The sequence below is a fragment of the Enhydra lutris genome, unplaced genomic scaffold (assembly GCF_002288905.1).
Source record: "Enhydra lutris kenyoni isolate GAN:26980312 unplaced genomic scaffold, ASM228890v2 scaffoldscaffold88, whole genome shotgun sequence".
Lineage (NCBI taxonomy): Eukaryota > Metazoa > Chordata > Mammalia > Carnivora > Mustelidae > Enhydra > Enhydra lutris.
Window position 1 is genome coordinate 562,890 of NW_019154172.1, and position 23,707 is coordinate 586,596.

Sequence of the window (23,707 nt, forward strand, 5' to 3'; positions counted from 1 at the left end):
ATCAAAAGCTTCTGCACAGCAAAGGAAACAATCAAGAAAACAAAGAGGCAACCCACGGAATGGGAGAAGATATTTGCAAATGACAGTACAGACAAAAGATTGATATCCAGGATCTGTAAAGAACTTCTCAAACTCAACACACACAAAACAGATAATCATATCCAAAAACAGGTAGAAGATATGAACAGACACTTCTCCAATGAAGACATACAAATGGCTATCAGACACATGAAAAAATGTTCATCATCACTAGCCATCAGGGAGTTTCAAATTGAAACCACATTGAGATACCACCTTACACCAGTTAGAATGGCCAAAATTAGCAAGACAGGAAACAACGTGTGTTGGAGGGGATGTGGAGAAAGTGGAACCCTCTTACACTGTTGGTGGGAATGCAAGTTGGTGCGGCCACTTTGAAAACAGTGTGGAGATTCCTCAAGAAATTAAAAATAGAACTTCCCTATGACCCTGCCATTGCACTATTGGGTATTTACCCCAAAGATACAGATGTAGTGAAAAGAATGGCCATCTGTATCCCAATGTTTATAGCAGCATGGCCACGGTCGCCAAACTGTGGAAAGAACCAAGATGCCCTTCAATGGATGAATGGATAAAGAATATGTGGTCCATATACACTATGGAGTATTATGCCTCCATCAGAAAGGATGAATACCCAACTTTTGTAGCAACATGGACGGGACTGGAAGAGATTATGCTGAGTGAAATAAGTCAAGCAGAGAGAGTCAATTATCATATGGTTTCACTTATTTGTGGAATATAACAAATAGCATGGAGGACATGGGGAGTTAGGAGAAGGAAGTTGGGGAAATTGGAAGGGGAGGTGAACAATGAGAGACTATGGACTCTGAAAAACAATCTGAAGGGTTTGAAGAGGTGGGGGGTGGGAGGTTGGGGGAACCAGGTGGTGGGTATTAGAGAGGGCACGGATTGCATGGAGCCCTGGGTGTGGTACAAAAACAATGAATACTGTTATGCTGAAAATAAAAAAAATGATTAAAAAATTTTAAAAAAAGATAGTAAGTTTTATATGTTTTACCATATTAAAAAAGAAAAAAAAATAACTATTGGATTATAGCCCAAAATATGTAATAAATATTCATGAGTCCACATTGATATAAATAAGTGATTAAACACATAAATAAACAAATAGTGAGAAGGAAGAGACAAATTTCCCATACAGAAAATTCCAAATAATTTATGTTGATACTTCACCCTCAATGACAGGGAGCTTACTCCCTATTTCACATGGTGACTTCCTTCCAAACAATACACTATAGAAGGATGGGAGATGAGGGGTAGGTTGAGGAGAGTTTAACTTCATAGTGGGAAACCCGACACACAGTACATCAGTAAGGAGATCAAAGTGATAAATCATGTTAGGAGTATGTGCTTTTCATATAATGGAATGACAATGGAACTTTACTTCTGTACTTTTCCTCATAAAAACCCATAACTTCAGTCTAATCTTATGATTAGAAAACATCAGACAAACCCATACTGAGGGATAGTCTACAAAGTAGCTGATCTGTACTCCCTCAAAATGGTCAACATCACCAAACACAAGGGAACTCTGAGACACTGTCAGTCACAAGTAACCTAGGAGACAAGATGACTAAATATTGTGGAGTATCTTAGGTGGGATCCTGGAACAGAAAAAGACATTAGGTTAAAACTAAGGAAATTGGAGTAGGTCATGAACATTAGTTATATCAATATTGTTTTGTTAATAGTAATAAGTGAACCATATCCATGTAAGATGTTAATAATATGAGAAACTGGGTGTGAAGTATGTGGAAACTCTCTGTACTAGATTATCAACTTTTTTGTAAATCCAAAGCTGCTCTAAAAAATAAGGTCTATTTAAAAAACAAAACAAAACAAAACATCAAAACCTAACTCTCCAAAGAAAACGAGTGCATACTCTGAGTTTTTTCTGATTACTTCTCCCTTTGCCCCAATATTCCTGCCCCGTCTTACCCAGACTTCTCTTAACTTTTGTTCTGTTAGGAGGACTTGAACTCATCCTCATCCTGTAAGTACAGATGTCCCTTACTTACTATGGCTGGACTTACGATTTTTTGACTCTGCAATGGTGTGGAAGCAATATGCATTCAGTAGAAACCATACTTCAAATTTTGAAGTTGGATCCTTTCCTGAGCTAGCAATATGTGGATGATACTCTCTTGTGATACTGAGCAGAGGCAGGTAGCCCCAGCTCTCTGTCAGTCACACAATCATGAAGGTGAATAGCTGATACTCTTATAGCCATTCTGTACCTATACAACCATTCTGTTTTTCAGTTTCAGTGCAGTGTTCAATAAGTTGCATGAGTGCCATTCAGGTCTTCTGGGTCTAGCTGCCTGTGGACGTCTCAACAGGGATACCCCCGGCATACCCTCATGGCTGTGGTAAAATAGAGTTAGGTGGCTTGAGATAACCTGCCTGAAATGATGGGGTTAAATAGTTAAAAGCAGGTAATTTGAAGAATTAAAGGGAGAATTTTCCCCAGGAAGGAGAAGGCCCCAAGTCCTAGTGTGATTGATGGCAGTAAAGGCTACAGAAATGTCAGGGAGGGTAATGGCTACAGTGGACTTGGATCTGTATATCTCCAGCCTACTGAGAACTTCCATGATTCCAGTGGGCCCAACCTTTACTTTCTTTAGTGACTCTGTCACTATCACTCGTTAGGACTACTCTTGAGACTCTCCTCTTCCCACCTTGCTCAATTCTGCTTCTATCACTTTTCTAAAGTTTTCCTTAGCCAAGAAGACCCCCATAAAACTCTTAGAAGCCATTCTACAGAGGGAACACCAAGGAAGGGACCAGAACCCAGCTGAAGCCCCCATACCTACCTCTTTGATATCTTCCCAGAGCCCCTCCCAAAGTGAGGAGATGGGAGATCAGAGGTGCTGGACTGAGCTTACCAGGGACTAGGTTGGACCTGGTGTGTGGTGTAAGGCAGTGTTGAACTGAGGTGGGCAGATCCTCCTTCCCCAAAACAGATAAAATTGTCCCTGCTTCATGACCAGCAATTGGCAAGCATTGCTTTCAGGTCTATGAGTGAAGTTATTTCGGTTTGGTATTGGTTTGGTTTCCTTTTAAGAAACTCATGAATAGGGGCACCTGGGTAGCTCAGTGGGTTAAAGCCTCTCTGCCTTTGGCTCAGGTCATGATCCCAGGGTCCTGGGATTGAGCACCGCATCTGGGCTTTCTGCTCAGCAGGGAGCCTGCTTCCCTTACTCTCTCTCTCACTGCCTGCCTCTCTGCCTACTTGTGATCTCTGTCTGTCAAATAAATAAAAATTTTAAAAAATCTTTTAAAAAAAGTCATGAATATATTGGGTGGTTTGGGGAGCAGAGTTAAAGAATGTCTTTCTTCCTTTAGGAACTGGCCAAGAGAGTCTGTTGCAACCACTGACCCACACACAGGTTTTTATATGGTGAGAAACAGAGGAGAAAAGACAAAGAGAATACAGGATCCCAGGACTTCCAGGATTTATTCTGTATTATTGTACACACTCACATATTCAACTATAATAATGGGGACAAAGTCAGAGTTAGTGTAGTAACGGTCTCTTCAGGCAGAGGTTCTGGCCATCAGGGGTGGTTGCTGGACAATACCTTCCCCTTCCCTCAGCCCCACTGAAGAAACAGAAGGACAGGGTCAGGCAGGTTCACAGATGAGGCAGGTCTCCCAGGCTGGGGACCTGAGATTAGTGAGGCCACTGGCTCTTTCTTCACTCCTGTGGGATGGCCTGAGAGCCTTTAGAACATTATGGGGTGCTTACTTATGTTTTGGAGGGCCATACACCTTCTGCTTCTGCTGTTGCTGCTCCGTCAGGGGTAAGACTTCTCCCTTCAGTGGCTGAACCAGCTGGGTCTCTTGGACCTCACCAGGAGCTGGGACAATTGCAGGCTGCTCCACCTGCCCCTCCTGCTGCTCTGCTGGCTCTGGCTGCTGCTCCTGTTGTTCTAGGAGCTGGTCTTCTTTCTTTTCCAGTGGCTCATTTCTCTTTGCTAGCTCTTGATCCAGTTGCTGGTCCAAGAACTTTTTTTCCTGTTTTAGCTCTTCCTTTTGCTGCTGCTTCCTTTGTGCTTTCACCTGCTCCAGCTGCTGCTCCAGATTTTTTGCTTCCTGATGTTCCTCACACTGTTCCTTTTGCTGCTGCTGTTGTATTTTCTGTTCCTGTAGCTCCTCCTTCCACTGTTCCAGATGCTGTCCCAAGTGTAATTCCTGCTCCTGTAACTCTTGCAGCTGCTGCTGTTCCAGATGCTCTTCCAGGTGAAGTTCCTGTTCCTGTGATTCTTGCTGCTGATCCAGGCACAGTTCTTGCTTCTGTGACTTCTGGTGCTGCTGCTGCTGCTGCTCCAGATGCTGTTCCAGGCACAGCTTCTGTCCCTGTGTTTCTTGTTGTTGCTGCTGCTGTTCCAGGCACAGTTCCTGCTGCTGTGATTCTTGCTGCTGCTGTTGCTGATCTTCCAGATGCTGTTCCTGCTGCTGTGATTCTTGTTGCTGCTGGTGCTGCTGCTGTTCCAGATGCTGTTCCTGCTGCTGTGGCTCACATTGTTGCTCAGATACCCCCTTCACAAGACTGGTGTGTTTCTCCCCATGCTCCAAGAGGACCTCCCCTGGGAGCTTGGAGGGCATATTCTGGCACAAGGCAGGTAGTGAAGTTGGTTGTTTCACTTGCTCCTGCTGGGTATTTATGGGAGGAGAAACAGGCTTGAGGGGCTCTTGACTGAGGGCAGGGGGCAGGGTCACTGGCAGAGTATGTTGCTGGGACATCCTGGAAGCTGATTTAGATAAGCCTGAAAAACAGTAGGGGTCAGAAGGGTGACTAAAGGCAGATGGAGTGGATGAATCCCCAGAATCTGCAGAACGGTCTGGTTTCTTAGCATCCCTTCTCCTTCCTTGCATTGGGGCTCTCCTATCCACTCTGGGCTATGTTTCCCAGAAGCAACAGAGTGAAGGGGAGGAGGGGAGGGCTGAGAAAGGCCCTCCTGGGAGCCTCTTATTCCCAGAAAGAGCAAAAAAAGTGGTCCATTTTCAGAGTTACTGTGTGACAGTGAACTGGGTGCCATTTCTTGCCTCTGTCCCTACTTCTGACCTCTACTGATCAAGAAAGGGAGATGAGTTCTGGGGTTCAGATGGGAAGAGGTGAAGTCCTAGGAAAAGAGGGGTACTCCAGGACTCCTGAGTCCTGGAAAATCAGTCCATGGACACACCTGGACTACTCACACGACCTAGTATCAGCTTAAGTGTCCCACTAAAAGATTGCATATTTCTGAGCAGGTCACTTAATCTTGCTGGGCCTCAGATTTTCCTCTGCAAAATTAACAGATTGGCCTGTTCAACTCCAGGGGTTTCTCTCATGACCTTCAGAAATTTAGCTGCAATGCTAGCACTTGGGGGATGGGGTGGAGGGAGGGGCTAGAAAGTTGCTGGGAAGTGGAGCCAGTTCGTTCAAGTCCTATACTTCTGAGTTGGGTTTTCCAGTTTCTGCTTTGCCTGGGTTTCTCCAAATGATTTTCCCCATTTTGCCGTTCTCTCTTCTTCAGCACAACAAGAGTTACATGCATTTTCCTCAAACCCCTGCCCCCCTAAAGAAGGCACAATCACAGTCAGCCCAAATCAAATATCCCCATCTTACCTCTTTTCTCTCTCTCTCTCTCTCTCAGTCTTTCACACACACACACACACACACACACACACACACCAGAACATCAAACCAAGGAAAAATGGGACAGGAGGGAAAGGGATTGCTTTGAATTCTGTGTTTCCATGTCATGGCATGTCATTTAGCATAGCGACCTGAGCTCTCCTAGAAAGACACATAGTCTAGGTGAATCCAGCCTGAAAGTGATACATGCACCCACCCAGGCTGGCCACTCTAGCCACATTCTGGTGTGTTAGATGTCCCTGGTGCCAGCCCCAGTCCTTCCAAGTAATACTTACCAGACTCACAGTCAGGACAGCTGCAGAGGCCTCTAGTGGAGTTCTGAGCTGAGCAGGGGCCAGGGTTCCTTTTATATGGTTCCTCAGCCCAACTTCCTTCCCTGGTTGAAGGAGATGGACTGGTTTCACCACTCAGGTTGGTCAACTTCCTTCAGCCCCTTCCTGACTCATCCCAGGCACCTCAAGCAGAAAACCCCTCAGGGCTCCTTTTCACAGAGACACCCAGAGAGCTCTGGGGGCTCTGTCACTCCTGTGATACTCATCTGACCTGGGCATGGGGAGGCAAGGGAAGTATCTTGGGAAACTAGTCTCCTTTTCCTATTGCTTTGTGACCTCGACCAAGCCTTTTCTCTGAATCTTAATTTCTTCACTTGTAAAACATGTCATCTTGATAATTAGGCCTGGAGATTCATTTCCAAGGGCATGGAATGGAAAGTTATGTGTTTCTATGGGATGTTCAAGCTGGAGTAGGTGATGTCAAGGTGGGAAGAATCACATCTCATGAAGGGATGGGGTTGCTGGAGATTCTTTTGCTCACCAGCCTATGTCCTACTCTTGGGATGTATCTATAACTCCATTCTGTATGGAAATAAACCCTGTCCTGAGGGAGTCAGATTTTAGACCAGAAGGGTCAAGTAGAAGGCTTGTAAAGATCTTCTGCTGTGAGCTAGGGGCTGCCTAGGTCCCATGCCCAAGTTTGTAGTTAGAGAAGTTCTCAAGAAAGCCATACTCATAAATACTCCAAATCACAGACCACTCACACAAGGAAACAGGTATTAAATAATATAATATATGATGAATATTGCTTTTTATTGCTTTTATTCCATAATTTTTTTAGAATTCATAAAGACATAAAGCTCAAAACCAAATTATCCATTGCTTTCTCCAAATCATTCTCTAAAAATAACTTAAGCAACTCTTCAGGGTGGGGGTTGGAGCTTATGCCTCCTCAATGCCAAAACTGAAACAGCTCATCTGGAATAAAATCAAAATTCACCGCTATGGTTTCAAAGGCCCTCATTAGGTATCCTCAGTACCTAGGAAAAGTCCAGTTTTCCTCACCTCAGGGTTTAGTGTCTGCCATCTCAGCCCACAGGCTTCTTCAGGGTCCCTGGCTCTTTGCATCTTTTGTCTTCTGATAAGTGCTGGGGTCTGCCAGAGAGCCTTCCTTGACTCCCTACTTGTCTTCTGGTTTACTTCACTTCACCAATAACAGTTGAGAGCCCTTTTTGTATTTGTTCACCTGTTTCTTTTTAGTCTTTCCCACCAGAAAATAAGCTCCATAAGGAGGGGTTTTGCCTGCTATGTTTTCTGCCATGTTCCCAGAATTTGTCATAACCACCACATATACAAAGTGCTCTATAGATACTAGTTGAAGGAATGAATGAATGGTGAATCTGAGCATCTGGAGATAGCCACTATTAAACATTTTAGCATTGTGCATGTACATATGTGTATACAAACAAAATGGAAATGTGGCTTTGCTTTTCTTTGTAATGATTGAGTAATAGCTTATTTTGAAGACATCATTTACTTAAACTCTCTTCTTTACAACCTAATCAAAAGGAAATATTAGAATAATATGAAGGCAAGTACTCATTTCTGGAGTACTAAGTTTAGTAAGTTAAGTTAAGTAAGTTAAGTAAGCTAAGTTTAAGGAGTGTCCCAATTCCCAGTGGTTTCCTGATATGTACCTCCATCCCAGCTCCAAACGGATCTATTTATAATGTTAATTTTTCCATGTGCCTGGGGCTCATGGCAAAAAGACAGTGGTTCAATCTCTCCCCTGGAATACTATCCTCTACCCTTGTCCAATCTGTTCCCTGAACCCACCCAGGACCTCACACTCCCTGTAGCACAGGGATAAGCTATCTTCTGAGATAGGGAAAGCCCTCTTCACACCCTCTGCCTTCCCCCTCCCCCATGAAGAATTAACCAAGCATCCTCACATGGGCACCCATGACTTGCATTCAGATGCTGACCTCACATGGGAGGAATCTGCCTCTCCCCAGCTCTTGACAGTCAGTCCCAGGACAGTAGGCCTTGCTCAAGGAAGTCACACCGGTCTTATGGGTTTCTAGGGGCTTCTATCTGCCAGATCTGCCTCCCGCCCTCTGATTCACAGCATAATGAGAGCTTTGAGGGGAGAGAGTGTGTGTGAACCTTTGGCCACTGGGCAAAGCTAGGGTGTGAGGAGAAGGGTGGATCGGGGAGCTGAGGGAGTATATGTGTGCAGGGGACAGGTTGGAGAAGCCTCAGCATTTTAGGGGTTCAGAGGTCCCATGCTCTGCCCTCAGATTGCCCCATTTAGGAGCCAGAAATAGATGTATATGGGGGAGATTCTCTCCATGTCTGTGTGAGTGATCTCATAGGCCGCGGGTGCACATGATGAGTCTGGGTAACTGTCCAGCCCCCGCCCAGTGTAATGAGGATGAGCTCATATCCCATGACACATGGAAGAGGCCTTGACCCTAGCTCTTCCCTAACCCAGGAAGGCCCTGGATATTTCTCTCACAGAGGCAGAAACTGGCTGGGTTCTCTTTCTCTCTGAGGGAGACAGTCCATTTGAATTATTGCTTAGGTATAGGGGAAGTATTGGTTACAGCATTTTACTGCCTTGGAGGGAGGATGTCAAGGATAGCTCTTTGTAAACTGGCAGTATGGGGTGATGGCAGATGGTCCAAGGCAGGTGACTATGGTCCCATCTTAGATAGCCATGTCTAAACTGTTTCCTGGTGAGATAATGCCCCCACTCTCTAAAGCCGCTAAGTTGTCCTTGCTCCCCATAGGCCTCCTCCTCTGACCAGGTCACTGCCACTCACATCATCTCCCAATCTGCCACCCTCACTGATAGGCTTCCCACATGCCCTGATCCCTCCTTGTCTGCCTTCGCAGCCTCCTGAAACTGACCTCCTCTCCTCATTCTACTCTTGAGCCCATCTGCTGTTCTGCGAGCAACTAAGGCGAGGAAGGGAGAAGAGAGGGCCAAGAGGCTGATTCTTCCTCCCTGTGCTCTGGGTTGGCTAGGGTGATGTTCTCCATTAATCATCCTCTGGCTTCCCCTCCTTGTCCTGTGGGATTGCTAATTCCCACTTTCAGTCCCCAGTGCTAATGGCTGTAGAAAAGCAGTCACAGTTCTGCTTTTGGAACAGTAAGAGGAGCAAAGGCATAAAAGGCTAACAGTAGTGGAGAAATACAGATGCTCAATGCCCTCCCCCTCCAGCTGGCAGGGTGTCCTCCTCCTTGGGCTCACTGTTTGGGCAATCACATTCTTTGTAGTTAAACCTCTGCACCAGGATGCAGCAACGTGCCTGAACTAAGGGGACTTAATTCATAGGGAAGGCCTCATCTGGTGTCTGGTGCACAGGAGCTTCCTAACACAGCCTGGTACTGGCAAGGGGGCCAAGCCCCTGTAGTGACAGGTGGGCACTGAAGTCTGGAGAGGAGACATGAGTTGCCTAAGGACCCACAGATGGTCTTCAGTTGAGTTGGGCTGAAACTCACATGACACTGATCTCCATGTAGTGGACTCTCTTCCCCAGTAGGCTGTCTCCCCAGGTGCCTGAGTGTCTGGTGGCAATGACAGGTTGCATGAGATAACCTCAGATATTTTCCAACTTTGTGAGTCAGCCATTTACTGACTGATCCTATTGTGGTCAATTCTAAGTTTTCTGGAAGAAATGCCAGTCTTCTCTGGCTCAAATTCAGCCAAAATGTGCTTGGGTTGACCCTCATTAGTCCAGCTCTACTTCCTGGCTGGTGCTGATGTTAATTTTAGCCTAATCCAACCAGGAGGATGTTACTGTTGAAGGAAGGGCACTGGCCTTGAAGTAAGACAGGCCCAGGTTTGAATCTCACTGTACTTCTTGTTATCTGGACAAGTCACATTTACTCTATGGTCTTTAGTTTCTTTGCCTATAAAATGGAGATACAATTACCTCCTTTTCTTCCTGTAAGGATCTGGTGAGGGAATACATATGGCTAGCCCATAGATTGCACTCAAACTGGCTGCTTTGAAATGCAGTGTGTTACTGGCCTAAATATAGAGTTTAAAGGATGCAAGTTATTAAAAAACTGTCAGCTTTAAGTTTCTCATTTTGCCAGTGGGAAACCTGAAGCCCCAAAGTCCCACAGTACATGGGAGTAGAGTGGAGACAGAAGCCAGATCTCCTGATTTCCCATTTGTTCCTTCTGGCTGGCCTACTCCTGAGCCTCAGGTGTTGCTTCAGCTCAGCCTAGGAGATTGTGCATGTGAGGCCCCATGAAGACTGATTGTGTTCCCTCATACTGAGCTCACTGAAGAATCCAAATGGGAATGCATTCCTATGGCATGATGGTTCCTGGAAGAGCCTGGGGTCCTGTGTGGGCAGGGGAGAGGCAGCCAGCAGAGAGGCAGCCATTGGAGTCTAAACTTGATGTGGACAAAAAAAAAAAAAAAAAAAGGAATCCAGGTGACAACTGAGGAGTATACAGACAGCCCCATGAGGCCAGTGATGGATGCCAAATTCTCCGCCAACCACAGAGAATGCAGATGATGGGCAAAGAACATTTGGTATAAGACTTAACCCCAGCTGTGTGCAGGATCTGAAGGCAGTGCCTAGAAGAACACATCTTGTAGAAGGCAGAGAAGAAGAGTGACAAGGCTACAGGTAGAAGGAATAGGGAGGGATATCACAGAGCAGAGACAAGAGTCAAGTGCAGAACAAAAAGGGAGAGAGAGACCAAGCCCAGCTGTGTACCCTCCTGAGAAGGGGTGCCAATGGTCAGACAAGTCAAAGGAGGCAGGGACACCTCAGGACTTGGCCAACCTCTTGGTTTTACACTCCCTACCCTTCCGCCTCCCCTACTAATTAAGGAGTGATGGGGGTGGGAAACACCTGACCCTGCATCAGCTGCCTCCTGAGAGGAGTAATTGCTCTTAAAATGACTTTTGAAAGGGGTTGCATATATAAGGAGTATGTGCATGCACACGTGGGTGTGTAGGAGTGTATAGGAGTGTGTGTGAGCATGTGCAGGTGTGTGTGGTGGGGGTGACTTGGCAACATATCTGATCCTGGAGGAGAGGCTTTCACCAAGAGGAGTTAGTGCCTGCATTTCTCTGCGTCTCTTGGGTCCTGTTGAGCCCCTGTAAGCAGCCCCAACATGGCCTCTTTCCAACCTCATCTGTAATCTGTGTTTGTGAACAGTTCATCATGAAACTGTCCAACTGCTCTAGGCCTCCAGATGGGTTGGTGTGGTCCAGACTATATAACAATGCCTATTCTGTCCTCCTTGAACCATGCCTTCTCACTTACTATCTCCAGCAAACCAGGCCACAGTGCAGAGTCAGGGCAAGTGTTGGCATCTGGGGCCCCAGTGGGGCCAGTGTACTGGTGAGAGCCTTGGCATGCCACCCTACCCTCCCAGTCAGACAGGGAGATACAATAGCTGACCTTAGAAAACCCTAGATTTGGGGGGCACCCCACTTCTGCTCTCAGGAAAGTCCCATCTGATAGAACAACAGGTACAGAAACTGAGAGATGGGTGTACTCTGATGCCATGTCATGTGAGCACTCAGCTACCTGACCTGTGCATGGATGTAAGTGAGAACATACCAGGGCTATAAGAGCCTCTCTGGGGAGAATGTGAAGGAAACAAAACCCATAAGTCCTGCTGTGTATGAGACATAGTGCTGAATACTCCTTATCATCTAACTTAATCCTCCGCACAATACAGATGAAGGGACGAGACACAGAGTAATATAACAACTGGCCAGTGGTCCCACAGCTGACAAGCGCATCAAACAAGGAGTCTCTGGTCCCAGACCAACCTCTCTCTCCACCACTGAAGACAGAGATGCCCATTGAATATGATGGATATGGGAATCCTGTTGCAGTCCCACGAGGAGCCCACTGTTGTCACAGAGGAAGACCAGAGAGCTGCAAAATGGAGACAGGCAAGATGAAAACTGCAAGTGTTATTTGCCTGCTATTCAAGTTTTACTGGAAAGCCTGCTTGGCGTGGGATGGGGCAGGAAAGGGAAAGAGAGGTCAGAGGGCTTTGAGGGAGAAAGGTAGGTCCAGGGCTTCTCCTTACAGGCAAGTTCTTGCTTGCTGGTCTTCAGCCTTGCCTCCTCTCTCCCCTATGCCCTGGCCTCTGGTGCTTCTCCTCGGAGCCTGTGGACCCCGTCACCCCAGAGCTAACTCCCTCCCCAGTAAAGGATCTAGGCCTAAGATTTGGTGCTGGAGGGGCCTTCATAGTCAGCAAGTCCAGCCCTGGACTTGGAGCTCTGGTTTGGAAAGAATGACACAGTCTAGAGAGAGGAAGGATCATACTAGGGTCAGTGACAGATTTGGGCCAAGCCCAACTCTCCTGAGTTCACTTTTACTCATCTTTATGCCTTTGTGCATCCCATTCTCTTTGCTGATACACCTTTTTCACCTGCTTTATTGCTTTTTTGTCTGGCTGCTATTTATTGAGAGGTTCCCATAAGTGCATGTTCTAGGTACCAGGGTCACAACATCGAACAAAATAGGTGAATATCCCCACCATTCTAAAGCCATCATTATGTGCAGGAGGCAGACAACAAGCAAAATAAACATACACCCAGAGTATAAAGCATGTTAGAAGTACTGTGTAGAAAATAGGGCAAAAAAGAGGTTTGTGGAGTGCTAGGGGAGGGGGATGTGTTTTATTTTAAATGGAGTAATCAGGACAGACTCACAGCAACAACATGATGAAAATAACATCAGTGTGAGGATGTGGGGAGAGGGAAGAGCAGGGGCCATGTCCCTGAGGCAGGAGCCTGCCTGGCACGTTCAGGAACCAGCAAGCAAGCCAGTGTCTGGCAGGCCTGTATCTGGGCATGTATGAACAAGGGACAGAGATGTAAGAGATGAGAGTGCAGGAGCGGGTGATGGTGGGCAGTGCAGTAAATCATGCAGCAGCTTGGGCTTTCATGGTGAATGAGCCGAGAACCACAGGAGAGTGCTGTACAGAGCAATGGCATCATCTGACTTACTTTGAAAGGGGTCTTCCTGCTAAGGATGCAACAGGTTGAACCATAAAAGCCAGTTGTATTAACATAGTAATGGCTTCGAACTAGGGGGATAGAAGTAGAGGCAGGGAGAAGTGGTCAGATTACAGATGTGTTTTAACAATAGAATCAGTAAGAGTCTCCAACAGATTGGATAAAAGGTACAGATACGGGACGCCTGGGTGACTCAGTGGGTTAAGCGTCTGCCTTTGGCTCAGGTCATGATCTCAGGGTCCTGGGATCAAGTCCTGCATTGAGCATTGCGTAAGGCTCCCCACTCTGCAGGGAGTCTGCTTCTCCCTCTGCCTGCCATTCCTCCTGCTTGGGCTCTCTCTCTCTCTCTTTCTCTCTCTCTCTCTCTCTCTCTCTCTCTCTCTGTGTGTGTGTGTGTGTGTGTGAAATAAATACATTGTTTAAAAAGGTACAGATGGGAGGAGACAATGACTCGAAAGTTCTTGGTCTGAATGGATGTAAAGATGGGAGCTTTCATTCACAGTGACAGGGAAAAACCATAGGTTTTGTGGAAAAGATCAATAGTGAGCGCTTTGGGGTGTGTTAAGCTTGGGATGCCCATTAGACATCCAAATAGACAGATACACCAGTCTTGAGTTCAGAACAAGGATTCATGCAATGGTTGTAAGTTTGGAATCACCAGTGTATAAGTGGCATTTAAATAGTGAGCCAGGATGAGATCATCATGGGAATGAATACAGACAGAAAAGAAGAGAAGCTCAAGGACAGTCTCCTGAATCACTCCAGTATTAAGTGGTCAGATAACAAGAAACAAGTGAAGAAGACTGAAGAAAACTGGGGAAGAGATCCAGTGGAGTAAGAGATCCAGAAGAATGGGATCTGCCCATTCCCCACGTGGAAACGTGGCCATGGAGGGGAATGGACACCTGGGGATATGCTGTACAGATGAGAACGGAGAATGTCCACAGTGCTGGGCAACATGGAGTCTGTTGGTGACATTGACAAGGCAGCCAAAGGCAGCAGTGAGGATGAAAGCCAGATTGCAGTGACTTGAAGAGTAAAGGAGAAAAGGGAACAGTGAGCATAGACAGTATTTCCAAAAAAATGTAGTGAGGAGAAGAAAATGAAGAGGGTAGCAGCCAGTGCTGACTCTCTTTCTCCAGCTTCTAAACCCCACACCTGCTTTCACCCTTCCTCTGCTGGGGAGCTGTCACTGACAAATAATAATCCATGAGGCCCTGGCTGTGCTACAGACTGTGTTCATCTCAGGCCTTCACCCACTCCCAAGTTCCTACTTGTGGAGGGTTTGCATGGAGCCTGGGACTTTCTCACTTGCTCCCTATTCCTGAGGACCTCTTCTGCAGATGTCCCCACAACCTACTTCTGTACATCAGCTAGACCTCTACTCAAAATATCACCTCTCTGAGAAAGTTCCTTCTACCCTACCTAAAATAGATCACTCAGTGCACCATACTATCTGTCTCATTATAGCTCTCATTGCTTTCTGGACTTACACTATTAATCTATGTGCTTGCTTCACTAAAATGTAAGTTCAGGAGAGTGGAGCTCCTGACTATGTGGGCTTCCCAATTTCTCTGGCACCTAGGACCATGCTTGGCTCATAGTCCCACACATCCATCAGCTTCCTAAATACTTCTTGAGGGAACAAAACTATTCATGTTAAAAAGAGGTAGCTGCATTTTCCCATAAGTAAATTTAACATCTAATATCTACTCATCTTTCCCAATGACAGAAAACTTCATCTGTTCAAAACCTGATAAACTAAGCCAAGTCTGTGTTAACCTCAGGCAATGTAAGATCTCCTCTCCCACTCCTGCTCTTACCCCTCAGATTTATTTAAGCCTGCTTTCTGAAAGGTATAGTTTGACGTCTGCCATGAATCCCAAAAGCCTACTTAGAAACTTAAGAACGTCTGTTTTGAGGCTCTAGCCCTAGACCCTTACCTGGAGTGTGTGTTACAGACTAGAGTAGGGTGCTTTGTGGGAAAGAAAGGATGGGGTTGCAACATTCCAAAACTCTGCCTCTCCCCCATGTCATCTTTCCTTTGTTGGGCAGTGCTGACATTTATTTGGGGCTCAAACAAATGGTTGGTAAAACAGAATGAAGTGCCTCTTCTGGTGAAGGTAAGGTAAGAAAGAGCAGATTTGGGGTGCCTGGGTGGCTCAGTGGGCTAAGCCTCTGCCTTTGGCTCTGGTCATGGTCTTAAGGTCCTGGGATCGACCCTGCATTAGGTTCTCTGCTCAGCGGGGAGCCTGCTTTCACCTCTCTCTCTCTGCCTGCTGCTCTACTTGTGATCTCTCCCTTTGTCAAATTAATAAATAAAATCCTAAAAAAAAAAAAGAAAGAGTGTATTTACCCCTCTACCTTAAAAAGAGTTAAAAAGAAAAAAAAAAGACACAATACATGTGGCAATGGAAGTTAAGATACTAAACACATCAGGCAATGAAGGAAAAATAGACTTTTTCAGAACTTAAAGTTGAAATAATACCAGCAGACTCTGAACTATGGGAAATGTTAAAGCTTCAGGATAAAGGGAAGTGACACACTATGGAATTATGGATTCACGCAGCAGAAGAAAGAATCCTATAAATGGTAACTACCTGTATATAAACAAGAGTTTTGCTAACTGTTTAAACCTACTTAAAGAGTAGATAATTATTTAAAGCAATATTGAAAGCAATGCATTATGAGAATATAATCTGTATATATATAATGCATATGTATAACATGTAGAAGAGAAATGTATCATATCACTAGCAAAGGGGTCAGAAGGAGAGAAAGGGAATCATATTGTTTACAAGTTCTTACACGGCCAAGTGAGGGGTATAATGTGAGGGAGGCTGTGCTGAGTTAAAGATCCATTCCATAAATCCTAATGTAACCAAAATCACACAGCAAAGAGGTATAGAGAATAAGTCAAAAAATAGAGATGAACCAGGATTATATAAAAGACTCTGTACAAAATAAAACAGAAAATAAGTAAACAAGTGTCAGGACGTTAGATTTAAACTCAACCATATCAGTAATCACATTAAAAGCACCAATCTAAATAAATACTCTGACTAGAAGGCACAGATTGTCAGATTGAATTTTAAGACTTGACTATATATTAGCTGGAAGGAATCCATTTTAAATAAAAGGACACAAATAGGTTAAAAGTAAAGTGAGGGGATCAGATATGTCTAGTCTCCACCAATGAAAAGAAAGCTGAAGTGGGTTATTGACTTCTAAGTAGAATTTAGAGCAAAGAATATCATTGGGGAAAAAAGGTTATTTTTTAAAAAAAGATTTTATTTATTTATTTGACATAGAGGGAGAGAGAGATATCATAGTTAGGCAGAGAGGCAGGCAGAGAGAGAGGGGGAAGCAGGCTCCCTGCTGAGCAGAGAGCCTGATGCAGGGCTCGATCTCAGGACCCTGAGATCATGACCTGCGCTGAAGGCAGTGGCTTAACTCATTGAGCCACCCAGGCACCCCTCAACTTGTCAAATATTTAACAAAGAATTATGGAAGCTAGAAAAAGAAAATCATTCTTAGGGGTTTTCACAATGCCTTCAGAAACCAGTAAGTTTTGTTGAGGCTCATATGTGCAGCCTTCCTTCCAGGGATGTTGTCAAGGTCAGGACAGATAGCAGCCATCTGGGCTCTTTTAAAGGGAATCCAGTTATCAATTCCAGGCAGGGTTCCAGTGTTTTGGCCATTCTCTTGGAGTATGTTGACCATCTAGTGAGTTAAGTCTTTTTCTATTTAGTAAATTTTCTCTTCCATATATGGTATAAATAATATCTTACCTGGAAAGGTAGCTGTGACTCATGGTTGACATACTTGTCTTTTTAAATTGCAGATCTATTATATATTTTTAAAAAAATCAGTCCTTAGAGATAATGTAATTCTTGATTTGTGCACTAAAATAGAGTTTGTAGTCTAATGAGTTCTTTTCCTTCCAGGGTCAGCCTTTACAACATCCAAGAACTTGTCTCTCAGCTCCTGGGTGTCCTTTTCATCCAGTTTCCCAGGATTTCAGCACCCCCAGCCCCTGACTGCACTGGGTACCAGCACAACATCCATAGTAACCCCCATTCCTCACCCTATACAGGGCTCGTTGCCACACTATGGCCGACTTGGGATGCCTCTGAAACCATCGGGTTTGCCAGCTCAATGCAGGAGAGTAGCCTGACATTCCCCTCATTCCACATGCCCTGGTACCATCACTACTTACAGCAAGGGTCCTATGCTGCTATCCAAGGACTGCACCATTCCTCTGCTGTGATGACACCATTTGCATGACTCTTCTAAACCTAGGAGAATCCAGATCTAGAATGTGCAAATGGGTATAGAAATACGGGGCAGGGTTGTGTGGGTGGGATGTCATGGGTTAGAGCAGGAGCTCTCCAGGAGACATGGGACCTATTAAAGAGGAGAGCAGGACTCACAATTAAACCTACTGCTGAGGGAGTGCCCCACAGACTGGGAGTCATGTGTAGTTTGGGGACAGCTTAAAAGGTCATTTTTTAAAGATTAAGAGGCAATTTATGAAAAGGATATAATAAATCTAAGTGTTTATGCATCTAACAAGAGATTTCCAAAATATGTAAAGTAAAATTATTAGAATTACAAGAAAAATAGAGGAATTTATAATTATGGTCAGAGATCTCAATATGACTCATTTAATATCTGCCAAAACAAGGGCTATAAAATCAGTAGAAATATAGAAGACTTGAACTGCACTGCCCAACAAATTAACCTAATCGATACTACTGATTACTCCAAGCAATGACAGTAGAATGGATTTTCTTTTCAAGTGGACATGGAGTATTTATCAAGATGGAGCATACTCTGGTCCATAAAACAAGACTTAATAAATTTAAAAGGATTCAAGTCATACAAACTATGTTACTTGACCATAGAGGAATAAAATTAGGAATAATAGAAAGATCTTTTTAAAATCTTCCAACATGGGGCACCTGGGTAGCTCAGTCATTAAGCATCTGTCTTTGGCTCAGGTCATATCCCAGGGTCCTGGGAGGGAGCCCCGCATCAGGCTCCCTGCTCGGTGGGAAGCCTTCTTCTCCCTTTCCCACTCCCCCTGCTTCTGTTCCCTTTCTCACTCTGTCTCTCTCTGTCAAATAAATAAAAATATCTTTAAAAAAATCTCCCAACATTTGGAAAATAATAATTTAAAATAGTTATAACTAACTCATGGATCAAAGGATAAATCAAAAGGGAAATTAGGAAGTCTTTTCAACTGGAAAATAGAAACAACATATCAAACATTTTTAAATGTAGCTAGAACAGCACTTAAAAGAGAATTTATAGCATGAAATGTACATATTAGAAGAAGAAAGATTTCTAATTAATGGCCTGGGCCATCATCCTAAGAAACAAGAGAAAAGAAAAACAAATTAAATTCAGAGAAAGCAAAAGAAAGGAAATGATACAGATGAGATCAGGCATCAGTAAAATAAAAACTGAAAGCAACATAGAAGACCAATGAAACAAACAAACAAACAAACAAACAAAAATGGTTCTTTCAAAAGATTGATAAAATCAATAAAGACACCAGAGTGGAGCATAAGGAATAATACAGAGTGCATGGGGAGATGGAGAGGAGAAGGGAGTTGGGGAAAATCGGAGGAGAAGACGAACCATGAGAGACTGTGGACTCTGAAAAACAATCTGAGGGTTTTGGAGGGGCAGGGGTGGGAGGTTGGGTGAGCCTAGTGGTGGGTATTATGGAGGGCACATGTTGCATGGAGCACTGGGTGTGATGCATAAACAATGAATTCTGGAACACTGAAAAGAAATTTAAAAGATAAATAAAAGTTAAAAAAATATACTAGACAGACTGAGCAAGAAAAAAAAAGAGAGAAGACATAAATGACCAATACTAGGAACAAAAGAGGTCATCTTATTACAAATTCTATAGGTATTAAAAACAATAAAGGTAGACTATCAAGAACTTTATCACAATAAATAAAATGCCATAAAAACTTTATGTCAACAGATAAAATATATTTCCTAAGAGACAAAAACTAGCAAAGTTCATTCAAAAGGAAATAGATAATCTGAAACACTCTAAATCAGATAAAGAAATTATATTTTTAATTAAAAACCTTCCCACAAAGAAATCTCCAGGCACAGATGGTGAATTCTGCCAAATAATGAAGGAGGGGCACCTGAGTGGCTCAGTCAGTTAAGTGTCTGCCTTTGGCTCAGGTCATGATCCCATGGTCCTGGGGTAGAAGTTCCCCACTTGGCTTCCTGCTCAGTGGGGAGCTTGCTTCTTCCTTTCCCTCTGCTGCTCTCCCTGCTTGTGTTCTCTGTCTCTCTCTCTCTCTGTCAAATAAATAAATAAAATCCTTTAAAAAAATCTAAGGAAGGAATTAAACCAATTCTCTCATAAAGTGCTCTAGAAACTGAAGGAAAGGGACTACTTATTTTATAAGAAAAAAAAAAGACTATAGACCAATAACCTTCATTAATATAGAGGCAAAACTTAGGCATCTTGAGGGAAGAGTCAAGATGGCGGAGAAGTAGCAGGCTGAGATGACATCAGATAGCAGGAGATCAGCTAGGTAGTTTATCAAACCATTCCAAGCACCTACAAATCCAACAGGAGATCGAAGAGAAGAAGAGCAGCAATTCTAGAAACAGAAAATCAACCACTTTCTGAAAGGTAGGACCGGCAGAGAAGTGAATCCAAAGTGATGGGAAGATAGACCCTATGGAGAGGGTCTGGCTCCCTGCAAGTGGAGGAGCAATGAAGCACAAAATCAGAACTTTTAAAAGTCTGCTCTATTGAGGGACATCACTCCAGAGGATAAGCCGGGGTGAAGCCCACAAGGGGACAGCATGGTCTCAGGTCCCAAAGGGTCACAGAAGGATTGGGGGTGTCTGAGTGTCACAGAGCTTGCAGGCATTAATTAGAGCAGGGAAGCTGGCTACAGAGATAGAGCCTAGGAGTGAGCTCTCAACTCAGGGTTACCTTAAATTGTAAAGAGTGAGGTCACTGCTCTTTGAGAAGGGACCCCACAAGATCTGGGGACACCCCCCTGGAAGAGCAGTAGAGATCTGCAGGGTTTGGAGACTCTGGGTGGGGCTGAGTGCCAGAGACAGAGATGCTTGGTCACAGGCTGGGTGAGCTCGGAGCGCAGCCAGAGGCCAGGGAGACAGGAGTGATTGTTTTTCTCCAAGGGCACACTGAGAAGTGGGGCCTGAGCTCTTGGTTCCTCCAGGCCAGAGATTGGGAGTCTTCCATTCCTCCAGAACTCTATGGAGAGCATTCAGGAAACAAAAGCTCCCGAAAACGAACCCGAGTGGATTCTTAGCCTGGCCCCTGGTAAGGGTGGTGCAATTCCACCTTGGGCAAAGACGCTTGAGAATCACTACAATAGGCCCCTCCCCAAGAAGATCAGCAAGAAATCCAGCCAAGACCAAGTTCACTTACCAAGGAGAACAGTGGAATTCCAGAGAAGGAGAAAGCAAAGCATGGAATTCATGGCTTTCTCCCCATGATTCTTTAGTCTTGCAAAGTTAATTTTTTAAAATTTAATTATTTCTTATGCCAAATTGTTTTCAACTTTTACTCTTTCCACTTTTAACATTTTTAAACTAGTTTATCTTAATACCTTTCATTAAAAAAAAAATCTTTTGAACATTCACTATTATAGTCATATTTTATCCTTCATTGTATCTAACTTTATTTTTTGTATACACACAGGGTTTTTTTCTTCTAAAAAATTTGGGGTACAAATTCTTCTAATAGATCAAAATATACCCTAAATCTAGCACAGGGCTTTATTCTAGTCTCCAGCCTGAGCAAATTCTCTCCACTTTCTGTTTCTTTATTCTTCCAACCAACTTATCAACTCCTTTTTAAGAAATTTTTTTAAAAATTGTTCATCTTTATAGTCATATTCCATCCCTTCATCGTGTTTGCCCTTATATACGTTTTCATTCTTTAAAATTTGGGAAGGTAGTTTCTTCTAAAGACCAAAATAATCCCAAAATTAAGTGGGTGACCCTGTTCTATTTACCAATCTAATATATATATTTTCTTTTTTACATATTTTCTTTATTTTTTTCTTTATTTTTTTTCTGAGCTACTTTTTACCACCTTTCTTCTGCCCATGATTTGGGGTCTCTTCTGATTTGGTTAAAGCACATTTTCCTGGGGTCTTTGCCACCCTTTTATATTTTATTCACTCCTTCATATATTTTTATTTGGATAAAATGACAAGGCAGAAAAACTAACCAAAAAATAAAATAAATAAAATAACAAGAGGCAGTACTGAAGGCCAGGGACCTAATCAATATGGACATTAGCAATATGTCAGATCTAGAATTCAGAATGATGATTCTCAAGGCACTAGCTGGGCTCTAAAAAGGCATGAAAGATATTAGAGAAACCCTCTTGGGAGAAATAAAAGCCCTTTCTGGAGAAATAAAAGAACTAAAATCTAACCAAGTTGAAATTAAAAAAAAAAGCTATTAATGAGGTGCAATCAGAAATGGAGGCTCTTACTGCTAGGACAAATGAGGCAGAAGAGAGAATTAGTGATATAGAAGACCAAATGACAGAGAATAAAGAAGCTGATCAAAAGAGAGACAAACAACTACTGGACCATGAGGGGAGAATTTGAGAGATAAGTGACACCATAAGACAAAACAACATTAGGATAGGTGGGATTCCAGAAGAAGAAGAAATAGAGAGGGGAGCAGAAGGTATATTCGATAGAATTATTGTAGAGAATTTCCCTAATGTAGTGAAGGGAACAAGCATCAAAATCCAGGAGGTGCAGAGAACCCTCCTCAAAATCAATAAGAATAGGTCCACATCCCATCATCTAATAGTAAAATTTACAAGTCTTAGCGACAAAGAGAAAATCCTGAAAGCAGCCCGGGACAAGATGTCTGTAACATACAATGGTAAAAATATTAGATTGGCAGTGGACTTTTCTGCAGAGACCTGGCAGGCCAAAAAGTACTGGCATGATATATTCAGAGCACTAAACGAGAAAAATATGCAGCCAAGAATACTATATCCAGCTAGACTATCATTGAAAATAGAAAGAGAGATAAAAAAGCTTCCAGGACAAACAAAAACTAAAAGAGTTTGTAAACACCAAACCAGCTCTATAAGAAGTATTGAAAGGGGTCCTCTAAGCAAAGAGAGAGCCTAAAAGTAGTAGATCAGAAAGGAACAGAGACAATATACAGTACTAGTCATCTTACAGGCCATACAATGGCACTAAATTCATATGTCTCAATAGTTACCCTGAATGTAAATGGGTTAAATGCCCCAATCAAAAGACACAGGGTATCAGAATGGATAAAAAAAAACAAATCCCATCAATATGTTGTCTACAAGAAACTGATTTTAGACCCAAATACACTTCCAGATTTAAAGTGAGGGGGGGTGGGAAATAATTTACCATGCTAATGGACATCAAAAAAAAAAAAAAAAAAAAAAGCTGGGGTGGCAATCCTTGTATCAGATCAATTAGATTTTAAGCCAAAGACTATAATAAGAGATGAGGAAGGACACTATATCATACTCAAAGGGTCTGTCCAACAAGAAGATCTAACAATTTTAAATATGTATGCCCCAAATATGGGAGCAACCAAATATATAAACCGATTAACAACAAAATCAAAGAAACAAATTGACCATAATACAATAATAGTAGGGGACTTTAACACCCTCCCCTCACTGAAATGGACAGATCATCCAAGCAAAAGATCAACAAGGAAATAAAGGCCTTAAATGACACACTGGACCAGATGGACATCACAGATATATTCACAACATTCCATCCCAATGCAACAGAATAGAGACTCTTCTCTTGTGCACATGGAACATTCTCCAGAATGGATCCTATCCTGGGTCATAAATCAGGTCTCAATCAGTATCAAAAGATTGGGATCATTCCCTGCATGTTTTCAACCACAATGCTCTGAAGGTAGAACTCGATCACAAGAGGAAATAATGGAAAGAACCCAAATACATGGAGACTAAGGAGCATCCTTCTAAAGAATGAATGGGTCAACCAGGAAATTAAAGAAGAATAGAAAAAAAAATTATGGAAACAATTGATAATGAAAGCACAATGGTTCAAAATCTGTGGGACACAGCAAAGGCAGTCCTGAGAGGAAAATATATAGTGATACAAGCCTTTCTCAAGAAACAAGAAAGGTCTCAAATATACAACCTAACCCTACACCTAAAGGAGCTGGAGAAAAAACAACAAAGAAAGACTAAACCCAGGAGGAGAAGGGAAATCATAAAGATCAGAGCAGAAATCAATGAAATAGAAACCAAAATAAATAAATAGATAAATAATAGAACAAATAAAGAAAACTAGGAGCTGGTTCTTTGAGAGAATTAATAAGATTGATAAACCCCTGGCCAGACTTCCCAAAAAGAAAAAAAAAAGGACCCAAATAAATAAAGTCATGAATGAAAGAGGAGAGATCACAACCAACACCAAAGAAATACAAACAATTGCAAGAACATATTATGAGCAATTATATGCCAAGAAATTTGACAATCTGGAAGAAATGGATACATTCCTAAAGACATATAAACTATGACAACTGAATCAGGAAGAAATAGAAAACCTGAACAAACCCATAACCAGTAAGGAGATTGAAGCAGTCATCAAAAATCTCCCAACAAACAAGAGCCCAGGGCCAGACAGCTTTCTCAGGGAATTCTACCAA

The 23,707-nt window shown here is 43.2% G+C and overlaps 1 protein-coding gene across 1 annotated transcript; it reads right to left on the bottom strand.

The window, feature by feature from the left end:
- Positions 1-3,804: 3,804 nt before the first annotated feature.
- LOC111161939 (involucrin) lies at positions 3,805-4,806 on the bottom strand. The gene has a single exon (XM_022526010.1). It carries the CDS (start codon positions 4,804-4,806, stop codon positions 3,805-3,807), a length of 1,002 nt encoding a protein of 333 aa, XP_022381718.1.
- Positions 4,807-23,707: the final 18,901 nt, after the last annotated feature.